We start from the raw sequence: 13,309 nt of genomic DNA, 5'->3' as shown, positions 1-13,309 counted from the left end.
AATAAACACAAACATTCTATTTTCTCTTGATTAATTTCAGCATGTGTAAATTCAGCTCCTGAGCTGCAGTGGAGAGAGTAAGAAATACAACAGGAGACATTTATTCTGCAGCCATTGACTGTATCTTCTCTGTTTAGGTTGTACTCTCATGCCACTTCAGGAAATGCTATTTGTGTTTTCTGAAAGTTAGTATTTAAGCTTCAAGAAAAAAACAAAGAATTAGCTGCACCTTTGTAAGTAGAAGAATCTGCTTTTTAATTGCACTTCAAAAATCTCACCCAGTAAGACTTATTCCAAAGTTCAGCTCATGGCTTCACAACATTCTCCTAAAGTCCCAAGAAAACAATGTTTTTACCTAATGATCACCCACTTACAACAGTTTCAGCACATACTGGGATTCCCTCACACTTCCTGCTGTGATTTCCAGCAATGAAGTTTTTCAGATGTTGAACAGGAACTGGGGGTGAAGACTCATCTAGCATTGCAACATTAAGGAAAAAAAGAAAAAAAAAAAAAAATCAACTATCAATTGGCTTGATTTAAATGCAAATGTACATCATAAAGGTTTACTTTTAATGCAGCCACAACACAAAAGAGATTCAAGGACATCAGGGCTGCCAGTGCCTGTCAATCTATGAGAAGACAGATGAGTCCAGAAATCCGATGTCATACAAAGGCACACTGCTCATGAGGATGCCATTGCTTGCCCCAGCCAACAGTTCTAGGACGCTGAGCACAACACAGCAAAAAAACAGGAAACTCATTCTATAATGTATCTGGTCTTGCAGTTTCCTCAGGCAGCCCTCCTGGAAAAGCTGATCCGGCTGGTTTAAGTCACTCCCACAGTCCTCGTGTTTTTTACAACAGCTTCTAGGAACATGAGATTTTTCAGATGGAAAATGCCAAAAAGCAGCTGATGCATTTAGCCAGTCTGTATAGTTTCGGAGCCCACAGCACTGAAGCTTCTCCTGAAGCATATCCACAGTCCCACTGCCACGAGCCAGGGAATGCGTGCCATTGTATTGATTGAAGGCTTGTCCCATTGTGCTCTTAAGCTCAACTGCCATCCAAGTGGAGTAGAACTGTGTCAAAACTGTTAAAGACACTTGGAGACAAAGAAGAACTATCAGCAGGTACATAAGAGTCCCTTGGTGGTAGCAGGAGTTCCTGGCAAAAACAAGAATAGCCAAAATACCAGTAGGTATCAGGATTAACGCAGTTACAACAGCCAACCAGCCAGGAAGAGGAAAGAAAAATTCCTGAAAGAAATAACGGTAGTTCTTGCAGAAAAGGATCACAAAGCATCCACTAAAGATCAGAACTATTGCACTTGCCAAGAAGATAACACCAAGGAATAACAGTAGAAGTCGAGCAAAACTCCTGAGCCTAGAGTCCTCATAGAGCCACAGAGGCAAGCGTGCACTTCTTACTCTCCACATCTTGCTCAGATGTAGCAGCCTACCCCTCACCACCACCATTTGAAAGGCCTCCACCTCACTTCAGCAGGTGCCTCAGATGATATCTCCACCCAAAAACAGCTTGCAAGGGAGCAGAGCTGATAGACTCCCTTGGTGCCAAGGTAAAGTTCTGAAGCAGCTATCTGTGTGTTATTACTTGTTTAGCATAGCCTTTAGATACCATGAGGAACTGTGCCTAGCTTGCTGTTGAGAGGACATTCACCTGCTGTTATTGGATGCAATTTCACCTGAAGGGGAAGCATGGTTGAAAAAGAACTGAACTTTTTGTTTTACTACATTTGTGTTAAAAAACCGAAAACAGGTAAACAACAAAGGCTGTGGCCAGCAGTGCTGGGTCAGATCATTTAGACTACCCAAGTGATAGAGGGGATTCTACTGTAAATCCTACAGCTGTAGCCAAAATGGCAACAAATGTGCAAGTCAGAGTCATTAAGGAAATAATTATTTAAACAGAGCTATTCAATCAAGGATCTCTGTAGGTAACATGTACCCAGACTCATTATCCTTCCCAGTACGTTTACCACTCATTAGATTTGATGAGGGGCATAATGATGTTAATAATATTTTGCCCTTTTTTACTCAGCAAGATTTCTGCGTAGATAGCATCAATTACTCAAGACACCTGGATGAGAAATCCCTACCATTCTGCATCTGCATGCTCTCAGTTTGCGTCACTAGTGATTGAACTGAGTGCTGTAATGACTGAATACAATCAACAGTAAGAACTGCATTAACTTTTCCTTATGTGCAAAGAAACTGAATTACACACAGGCTAAATGACTTCACAACAATCAAAGAGGGCATCAGCGTCACTTATCAGCCAGCAGAAGAGTATTATTTCTCAAAAGTTATACAGAAGAAAGAAGTAAGATGAGGAGCCTGTATAATGCTTGCCACAGGTGCCAGGAATGCATATCAAAGGCCAAAAATGTCAGGAGGGCAGGAGGAGATGATGAAATTTCTGTGTTCTTTCTCAAGCTGCAGAACAGGGCTTGCACAATAGGTGTGCATAAGAGAGAATTTAGAGAGACAGAACTCATTTTCAGAAGTGGGAGCAACTGAGAAGACCAGAGTTAATATTCAGATACCTAGAACTGTGAGGAGTCTTACAGAGCTTGATGAGTGTACATCCAGAAGGTGGTTGGTATGTAAGGACCTATTGTTGCTATGTATGCTATGCATATGCCCATCTTGGGCTGATCCCCATTAAAATGTCTTCTTTGTGGGCTGACCAAATATTTCATTAAGACAAAGTGTTTTGGAATTAGATAAAGATACTCCATGAAAGACGGTGACCACCTTCCTCTGAGAAGGGGAAAACAGAAACAAGTTCACCTCACATTTATTTTTTCTCCTACGGAGAAAGGTTGAGGGAATTGGGCTTGTTTATCTCAGAAAAGAGAAGTCTCCGGGGAGACCTCATTGTGGCCTTCCAGTTCTTGAAGGGTACATATAAACAGGAGGGGAAATGGCTGTTTACAAGGGTGGACAGTGATAGGACAAGGAGGAATGGTTTTCAACTGAGACAGGGGAGTATTAGGTTGGATATTAGGAGGAAGTTTTTCACCTAGAGGGTTGTGACACACTGGAACAGGTTGCCCAAGGAGGCTGTGGATGCCTCATCCCTGGAGTCATTCAAGGCCAGGCTGGACACTCTGAGCAGCCTGGTCTGGTGATTGGTGACCCTGCACGTAGCAGGGATTAGAAACTAGATGGTCATTGTGGTCCTTCTCAACTCACGCCATTCTATGTTTTATACATACAGTGAACACCAACTGAAAGTTTTCACAGAGCAGAAGATACATCAGAAAAGAAACAGAAAAGCATTGAGAAGAATGAGAACTGCTTACTGCTAGTTCACAGGCAGTATGGAAAGAACATATTAACCTGCTGATTCTTTTTTTTTTCCTTGTCTCATGCTTATAAAACTTAATGAGATATTAAGAACTGAGTTACAATGCTATTTACTTCTAGCTTATTCTGCAGTCTCTGAAATACATTAGAAAGGCTCAGACTGCCTACAGGATAATTTTAGTGCACCTCTTGTTCATTTCAGCCAGAGTAACTGCCGGCCTTCTCTCCCTACAGAGGAGAGGTTTACAGTGGTTATTGAAGCCTATAGGCTCTTATCTTTCTAAATATTCCCCAATATATAATTTCCTATTTACTTGAATATGACTCCTTGGACTACAATGAGGTTTTTTATTCCTTTCTTGTGACTGCAGACACAAGATGGTGTAAGGAGTGAGGTGGACCTTCTGGACAGGGATCCATGCCACTGCAGGCTCTCTTCCATCCACTGGTCCCTCACCAGTCCCTGAGCTGGGATTTTGGCATCATGGTGGGCAAACAGGAAGATCCACATGGCTGCCTATCTGCCATGTCAACTAGAAACATCTGCAGTGGATGTCCACTGTCAAGGGAAGAATCCTCAATGCCCAGTGACAGTCTGAGAGGGGAGGCCTCATGCTTGCTGTAGCTCCTCATAGGGAGCAGAAGGCAGTGCTGAGCTCTGCTGTCTGGGGACAGCAACAGGGCCAGAGGGAACTGCATGGAGCTGCGTAAGGGCAGAGTAAGGGGGAGTTAGGGAAAGGCTTTGCCCCAGATGGCAATGGGCATGGAACAGCTCCCCCAGGGCAGTGGGCATGGCAATGAGCTGCTGGAGTTCAAGAAACATTTGGACATTGCTCTCAAATATAAGGTTTGGATTTCGGGTGGTTCTGTGTGGAGGCAGGAGCTGGACTCCATGATCCTTGTGAGTGTCCCCCAAATAAGGATATCCTGTTATCAGAACTTCATTTCTACTAAGAAATTTTATCTGCATCTGCAGCTAAAATTTTGGCTGAATTAGAGGTATCCATCAAGAGACTGCAACATGACAAAGAGACTGTGTGTGAGGCAGAGTTAGGACAGCTCCTCTGTTTTCTTTCCAGTGATAAACAACATAGCATGATAAATATCATCCCTGCTTTCTCTGGAGTTTTTTCTGCTTGTGAACTGAAGAGTACTGAAATTCAAATGTGGGTTTAGCAGATAATACATCTTAGATAAACTACTTTCTGGATTGTTGCTGAAAGTATAATTCTTCAAATAAATATAAAGCCAACTGTGTACTCTTTGAATTCATTGATTCATTGTTCTAGAAAACCATGACTGGTATTGAAAAGTTCAGATAAGCTTGGAAGATCAAAGAGATTTGTTCGACATGGACTTGGGATCCAAGAGCCATCAAGTCAACAGTGTGGTTGTACAAATGCAGTGCAGGCAGGTGACTAGAATCATAGAATATCCCAAGCTGAAAGGGACCCATAAGGATCATCAAGTCTATTGAGGTCTTTAAGTGACGACATCTAAACTTTTGTTGCAGTATTCAAATCCAGATAAGCAGCAAGTCCATGCAGATGTGCATTAAAAAGAAACCTAGAAGCAGACACGGGAGTCAAGGCACCAGTAGACACACTCTTCTAATTTTCATTCAAACTACAGAAAAAGTGAGACAGGATCTCAAAGTCAGACCTTCATCCACTGCACACTTTGCTGCAGCAACAGAGAAAAGCCCTAAAACTGCTTCAGAAAAACAGCGGACATTTCCCACGGAACCCGTATTCACACAAAGGTATTGTTACCTTGACCTCATAATGAAGTTAAATTGCTCTCAAAGTTTATTCTTAGACTTTAGAACATTTTTTAAAGATCCTTGTTATATCAAAGCACTTTCATTTCTAAGTCCACTGTCATTTATAAGAAGCATGCCTGGGGTAGTTTAGTGACAGCTACTCAATGGATTATCAGATGAGAAAGAAGAAAGGATAAGATCTGACTGGAAATCCTTACCAAAATACAGGCTTTATGTCAACTTTACCTACTTCAGCTTCTATATGCCTATCCTGTCCACCCCTTGGCCCCACCATCAAGTAGAAGATGGTCTATGACCCAGCAAGGCCAGATGGTCAAGAAAAGGTGGTAAGTGGGTATCACAGTTATTGCTGCTCTCTTCACTGATCCCAACCCTAACTTCAGGCCCTGAAAAGATTTCACAGGCATTTCTTCCAGTTTCCAACCCTGGCAGGATGTAAAATGATAGCAAAGAAATTGTAATATTTGGGGGGCGGGGAAGGATTCATTCAAGGAAGGATGGGTAGAGAAAAAAGCAAACAGCAGAAGGACTGGGTACCAAGCAGAAAACTGTTTTTAAAAAACCCAAAAGCTGCTGAATCTATTGGCTCTCTGGGAATAAAACACATTATCTTACGAGACACGCCGTATTACAAGATCATTCTGGCAGCCCGAATGCAAAAAGGATGAACAAGCCTAGTTGGACCCAGATCCTACAGTCTGTGCCATGCACTATCAGTTGCCATGGTAACCACAGTCAGATGATGTTGCCGTGCATGGGACTAATATCTTTCATGGGAAGCTTGAAGCGAGCAGAAGAGATATGATTGCCACCTCCTATTCATGGAGAAAATGTACTCTTCACAGAAACTGATTTATCATTGTGTGGGTGTTCCCTCTAAAGCCAGTCAGATGTTTTCCCCCCGCGTCTGTTTGCCCAACAAAAAGTGGCCTGTTCTATAATTGAAGAACCACCTCAAATTATTTCCCGTCTTTTATTTGATATTGCTTTTAACATTCCATATTTGCACTAATATTGAAAATACTGTGAATCAAATATGAAAGTCTTCTCTTCTGAAATGAACACAGTAAAAAAAATTACAACATTTTTCCTTTTCTTTTTCTTTTTTCCTAGCTTCCTTTTGTTTGCCAGTCTGGAATTTCTGTAAAATGTCTGAGAACTGAAATGAATGTATGCTAGTAAAAACTAAGAAGAAAAACCAAATAATAGCACTTTCTGTATTTCCATCACATTGGCACTTCAAAAGTTGTAGAATATTTTAAAAGACATGAAATGGGAAAAGAAAAAAAGAAAAAGAAATTAAAATGAGAAGGGAACGTCTGTTCTCTTGATGTCCTTCATTATACTGCAGTTGGTGATGAAAACGATTTGGAGGAATAGGTACTGTTCTAAAACTCAGAAAAAAAATGGAAGCACAGCAGACTGTTGAATTCACATCCCTTTGACATTTAAAGTGTTTTGTGAGATTTTAATTGTTTTCAACCATCACTAGCTACAATATTTTTTAAAGTGAATGCAGTGTTCTCATTTGTGTTTCACACCATATGCAGGATTTCTGGGCACATTTTGATGTTATAAAAAGATTTTAGCATGAAATAGATGCTCTTTAATTGTTACTTCATGAAAGAAAGTAATAGATTTCTCTTCAGGGAGGAATTCAGAAGTGTCTGAATACATGATGTGGAAGTTAGTAAAGACGTGACTAAAAGCTTACACTTGTCAGAACTTCCACAAATAAAGTTTCTTCTCTGCTGGATCTCCTCAGAATAGGGAATCTATATCAGATGTATTTTAGTCTAGAGAACACCTTCAAGTAAAATTTGGCTGGAGCCCTGCTGGGCCTATATTGTCTACTGCATTCCTCTGCAGTGTGGGCAGACTATGGCAATGCTGTATGTGACACGTGTGAAACATTCCATGTCTGATTGCTTTTTACTGTATTGTGAATGAGTCTCGTTGTGCAGATGTAAAGCACCCACATGTGAATGAAAGTGTAGAAATCCTTGTCATATATAGACTCTATAAAATCTAGATATATAATCCATGACTAATTGTTCATATTATTTAGGTCTCTCCAAAAATAATGCCTCCAATTTTATTTCCTTGGAAGTGACATCAGATACAGTAAGACACTGTCTAATAGAGCAAAGTCTCATCTACAAAATGCTGTTTTTCAACAGAGTCACCACCATTAGCTGTGCATTTTTGCTGGTGATGAACAAGTGTCTGATGCACTCATAAATGTCGCAACGAGTTAAGGTGGCAGCCATGTGTGGCTAACCAGAATATGGCTTGTCTTTCATATCACTCTTGCTACTGCTGAAACATAGCTCCCAATACCTCGCTGTGCTCACATTTTCACCAGTGATGGATGAGAGCCCACATGCCTCACTAATATACACTTGCACCACAGAGGTGACCCACTGTTGCTGTCACCACTGCTGAAACACATCGCCCACTGCCTCACTGTGCAGACTACTGTCTGGTCTCCATAAACATTCACCAAGTGCCAATGAATGTCAATGGATGCCATTTTGTCCACATGTGAGAATTCTGTCCCACACTTTTGCATCATCCACGCTTCCATGCCAGACACTATTCTGTCACATTGCCCTTCTGCTGCCATGGCATCAACATAGAAAACAGTATCGATGGGAAGGTTAAATCTCTACTACCAAACTTCCAACATCCACCTCTGACATCATGGGCAAACATAATAATACAAATGGCATTACTTTCAGAGCAGCCCTCATATTCTTGTGACAAATATTAAAACCAGTTTATCTCAGGGATTTAAATTAGGTAGGTGCTTTTGCAAATTGCTGTTTCTCAGAAGATACTGGCCTCTGAATGCTTTTTTATCTCAAGATACATCAACCTTAAGTCACCAGGATTTACTGTATAGAAACCTGGATTCCACTGCTGATCTTACTATGAAAGTGAAGTCTCAGCCAAGTCAGTCTCAGTCAAGTCTTCTTGCTGCACAGTATGTTTTGGCAGAGTGTTGGCAGTTTGTTATGGTTTGTTGCATCTAGCTACTCAAAACTAAGCTGAACCGAACAAAATCCTGTCTATCTTCATAGTATCATAGAATCACCAAGGCTGGAAAAGATGTTGTTGTTATCTCTGTGGTAATGAATGTGTATAGAAAGGTCTTGATCAAATTCTTCACTTGAGCATCAACTTGGGGGGAAAAACTGGAAAAAGGAAAAAAAAAAAAAAAGAAAGAAAGAAAAAAAAAGCATTGTGGCAGTTACCATTTGGTGGGTGTATGACTGCTTCTGAAATAAGGGGTCTGGATCAAGACAGATTCAGCAGTTTCACTAATATGAGAGCACTGCATTACCTTTTACAAACAGCTAGGACCTCTTTAGATTTGTAACACAAGCTCACCCCAAAGAATGAAATTTGTACAGCTTGTACTTCATGAACTTACCTGCACAGATGAAGACTGGCATGGTGTAGGTTCTTTTGGTGACTAACAGATCCCATTTTCAGTTCATTGGCTGGGGAAAAAAAAATCAATGAATACACTCATTTGGTGTTAATCTGACAAACGATTAAAAGCTCAGCTTTTCTGCTCAGGTAAATGTTAGCAAAGAATATTGTCAGCCTCCGAGGCAGCTGAAAGTTTAGCTATGTAGAAATAAATGGAGTGTTTGAGTGTTTGAGTCTTTTTTTTACTGGCATAGTACTAAGTATGTCTATATCAAATGTAGCATTCATCTCATATCAGGTTTTATAGCAACTATAGTATGGAATTTATTTTTATTATCTTTCCTATGTCATGATGGGAGCACATAAAATTTCAGCTTTGTCAGAATTAGTCTTACAGCACATTTCAAAGAAGTGGAACCAATTTTAATAGGATTTTTATGCATTTCCATCCAGATAAAATGCAGCTTTTTAGAGAAACAAAGAAATGCAAAAAACAAAGATATTGCAATTTATTTCTATGCTCTATTTCTATCTGCATTCTCTCCAACAAACAATTGCCTTCAAGAGGCATTTTGTTTTTAAATATAGATACTGTCACTGACATGGAAAGGGTCTATTAGGTTTATACTCATAGGAGCATCTAAATGTAAAATAAAAGCAAACAAATGAAAATGTATTTGAACATGGAAAGTAACAACACATTTAAGGGAGAGAATGTGAATGCGTTACACTGTCAAAAGAGGTTCTTCTGCTAACTTTTGGGCACAGTAACAAGCAGCACAGCCTGCCTTTACCATGGTAGCAGTCTTTTATTTTGGTGTTTAATGTAGCATAAAATCTCAAATTTCAAGCCCAGCCACTGGGTACGAAGGGGTATTTCAGAAACCTTGTTGAGGTTGACATAATTCTAAATTCTAGCTTAGACTAGCAAAAATATCCCAGCAGTGCAGAAGCATTTTTGTTCAGAAACCAGTTATGGTCCTGACTGAATGCTGGTTCCAGAAGGAGAAACCTTGCTCATAGATGCTGAGGCATGTGAATAATCCCATTTTCAGCAGCCACATAAGAATCAGACTCAGTGTAGAGCTGAGAGACAAACAAGGAGAAAAGGATTTGGAGTGGGAATATTTACACTTATTCCACTAAATGTTAATACCTGTGAAACAACTAGTGCTGCAGAGCAGCGCTGTGTATCAAAAATACTCAGGGAGAAAAAGCACTAATTAATATATTCTTCTTTAATTTAGTTCCAGAATTTGTTTTAGGGCTGTGCACAACATAAAAAAAAATATTTATGTTTCCTGATTGGCACTATGAGAACTACAGCCACTCAGGACCTTGGAGTCTTGGAGGAAATCATGACTTTGCTCTTTTAGGGCTGCCATAAGCTTCTGCTCCACATAAAGCAGCCTTGTTTCAGACAAGTGCTTGCTCCCCAGTGAACTTACTGCTGTATGGTGCCACACTGAGGTAGGCTGGGGAGACCCACAAGTGTGGCTTTGCATTCCTGGGCACTCTGCTTCTTGCTGCTTATGCATATCTCAGGGTCACTCAGACCTGCAAAAGAGTAGAAATTCATGGCTTAGGAGAAGATAACAGTCATTTTAGATAGACATTTCGTATTAAATTAAAAGTTTTTCTTGTGTATTTTCACCACACCAATTTCAGCATTCACACAAAACTTAAACTAGAGAAATTTCCATGGGTGTCTATTCTCAAATGCATGGGCCAGTGGATTCAATATGAGGTGGCTGTGGCTATGTTGGGCTGCTTGAAGCCTTGTGGGCCTACCTCCCTCAAAAGCAAATTGCTAGGAGGCCATTATCCTTTTAACAGCACTGTGGAGGCCCAGAGGGAGGCAGAATAGCTGGGCAGAACAGACCTACCATCAGTGCTACTCCAACCATGGAAGCAACCAGGCGCCTTTGCTTTCCCCACATATTGTGCTGATGTATTCCACCAGCTCTTAGTTCATTTTAAAAAACAAATTTCTATCTGCAGGGTTGTCACCAAGCAGAATATACCAGAAACCTATTGCAAGCATCTGGGAAGAGCTCTAGTCTCTGGAGAACACAGGATTATAGTGAAGTGAATGACAACACCTGCAGCCAAAACAGAGCAGTGCAGAGGAGAGAAGAGGCTGCTTGGACCTTGGACCTCCCAAGATTTGCTTTGACTTCTCCTTCACTTTCTTCATGATGCAAAATGCAATGAGAAAGAATTAGCTGTGAAGGAAATGGGAGTCCTCCATGTGCATGGCAGCTGTAATCTGAGCCTCCTCCCTTTTCTGACATCCAAGGTTTCCTCAGCTCTGGTTGTTTGTGCCAAGTGACAGCTCCATCCATTTTAACATAAAAATATAGCAATCCTCAGTTTGTCTTTATCAACAAGTGCCATTTTGACAAATGCTTTTAATAAACATTAAGAATACTGAAAAACTATACTAGAATGTTGACAGAGCCCACTGTGTCAGCTGGCATCATAAGAAATGAAGCTGAAATCCATAATGTTTCCTTACACTTATAAACTCTGGAATAGATGCAAATCCTACCATACACACATATTATCTATTTTTTGCCTTGGTTACCTTCAGCTAATTAACCTTATTCTTTCTAGTAAATTACTTTACAAATTACCTCTCAGGAATGCACCCTGTTTAATTAAAAGTATTTTTAATATTTTTGTGGACATGATTGCTTAAGTTACCTTCCACATAAGTGTCAACTAGGGGTTTAAGGTTATTATATTTTAATATCATGCTGTAACAAAGCTATGCTGGCGTTTGCTAGTGGCTAGTTGTTAAATTGCTAATAAAACAACGCTATTCTTACAAATACACAGATTTCAGATATAGTGACCCATGCTCTTGTTTCTCAGGGTTGCTCTGGCCTAATTTGCACATACCAGTGAGGAGTAGAACTCAATTGAACAAAACATTTGACTGCCATTTAGATGAAAGCTGCAGGGATAGAAGGAAATCAAATGAGCTTTGATAAACGAAAAAGCCTGCACCCAGAGAGAAACAGGAACAAGTTCCTGATGACATGCAGATAACCAAGCAGGTAAAACCAGTGCACTAAAGCAGATTTACTGTTTTTCAGTCATGTCTGGGAAGGCAGATTACAGAAAAGGAGGCAGATGAAAAGTGGAAATAAACTTGAATCCCACCAGAAAATGAGTGGCTAGAAGAACAGACCACTCTAAGATCCTTACTCCCAAGGTACTGTCAATAAATGAATAAATAAAGAAATAAATTGAAAAGCACTTGGTAATGAAAATAATGAGTAAACAGAATTTTTTTATGCTGCCACGTAAACATTTCACTGGTTTTAAACTAGGGTCACAAATCAGTACTTGGAAATTTAGGGGAAAAAATGTCTCAGAATATAATTTTTTACAGTTCTTGTTGAAAAATTATGAGTAATTCCAGAGGTATCTGAACAATTCATTTTGAATTTATTTTATGGATCGCTTTAATTAGGAGCGGCCTTTCATTTCAAGGGTATTTATGAGTGCATTATATATAATTTTATAATTCATAATAACACGTTTAAAAGACCTGAACAGTTTGTCTTGACAGTGTCTCCTGGAAAATTTCAGTGTAAATTGTAGAGGGATTTTCCAGAAGTCAGAACAGAGGGTATATATTTATTGAAAAAGGCATAACAAAGCCAACAATTCTGAAAGGAAAAATGAGATTTCTTTGTTTCCCTCTTCTGACACAGAACTGATCCTTTTCCTGTTCCTGTGCTGAACTGTTCTATTTTCAGATGCAATGCACCTGAAGGCTTTGAATGCTCTCTGATCTCTATGCAGGTAGAAACAGGTATCTTAAACAGGCATGTACAAACAAACACATAAAACCTCCCTGCAAATTTTGTGCTTGAAAGAGATAGCTGTTATCCACATTAATGAGTTAAAATTTACTTTTCATGCTCAGTAATTCTGGTGCATGAACCAATACAAAGGGAGGTCATTTCCCAGTGGTCTTCTGTGTAAGAAAGAGAATACTCTAAAAAGCTCATTTATTGCTGCAGTTGACTGCATAATTCTATTTCAGAGCCTCAAGGAGAGGGGAGAGACAGTTTTTCAGGGAAAAAATACAAGGGAAAAGAGCTGGCTCTGATCTAAGTTACAACAAAAGTGAACTACTGAGAAACACCATTTTATTGCTGGAGAAGGAATGGTGAAAAATCAAAACAAGATCTATCCTGTGCATAGTTATTTAAATACCCTCACATCAAGTGAACTTAAAATTCATCATTTGTCTATGTGCGTATATACATAGATAGGTATATGTATGTGTGTGTGTGTACATATGCATGCGTATAAATGCATGTATGTATATATGCATATAAGTATACAAGTATACTTATGTGTGTATATATTCTGCCGTTTTATATAGTAAACTAATAAATGAGCTACACTAGCAAAGCTGGAAAATGCATTGTCAATATTAAACCGTTAGTCTATCAGCAGGGATGAAAGAAATTAATATTCTTGTAGTAGATAATATTATTGTGAAGAGACTAGCAGGTGGAGATAGATGCTTGCTTTTGTATTTAATTTTTACTCTTTCTCAAATAAAAGAATAAACTCTATATCCATGCAGACGGCTCAGACTGAATTTTACTTGCATTTGAATAGCTGCAAATATTGACATCTTTAATAAGGTTTGCTTTGTTAAATGTGTAGTTGGAAATAAAAGGAACTATTAATTTGAAATAAGAGCATTAAAAACTATATAAATTAAAAG

General features: G+C 39.4%; 1 protein-coding gene across 1 annotated transcript; it reads right to left on the bottom strand.

Moving 5' to 3' along the window:
- Nucleotides 1-230: 230 nt before the first annotated feature.
- Nucleotides 231-1,454, bottom strand: LOC107306630 (tetraspanin-3-like). The gene has a single exon (XM_015849941.3). The coding sequence runs from the start codon at nucleotides 1,437-1,439 to the stop codon at nucleotides 633-635; it is 807 nt and encodes a 268-aa protein (XP_015705427.2). The 5' UTR covers nucleotides 1,440-1,454; the 3' UTR covers nucleotides 231-632.
- Nucleotides 1,455-13,309: the final 11,855 nt, after the last annotated feature.

The sequence above is a fragment of the Coturnix japonica genome, chromosome Z (assembly GCF_054131305.1).
Source record: "Coturnix japonica strain WE chromosome Z, WE-NBRP24, whole genome shotgun sequence".
In the NCBI taxonomy this organism is placed as follows: Eukaryota; Metazoa; Chordata; class Aves; order Galliformes; family Phasianidae; genus Coturnix; species Coturnix japonica.
This window is presented reverse-complemented; position numbering and strand designations above follow the sequence as displayed.

Bases quoted from the DNA above. Each gene is read 5' to 3' on its own strand.
- LOC107306630 (XM_015849941.3), bottom strand. From the start codon at position 1,439: ATGTGGAGAGTAAGAAGTGCACGCTTGCCTCTGTGGCTCTATGAGGAC.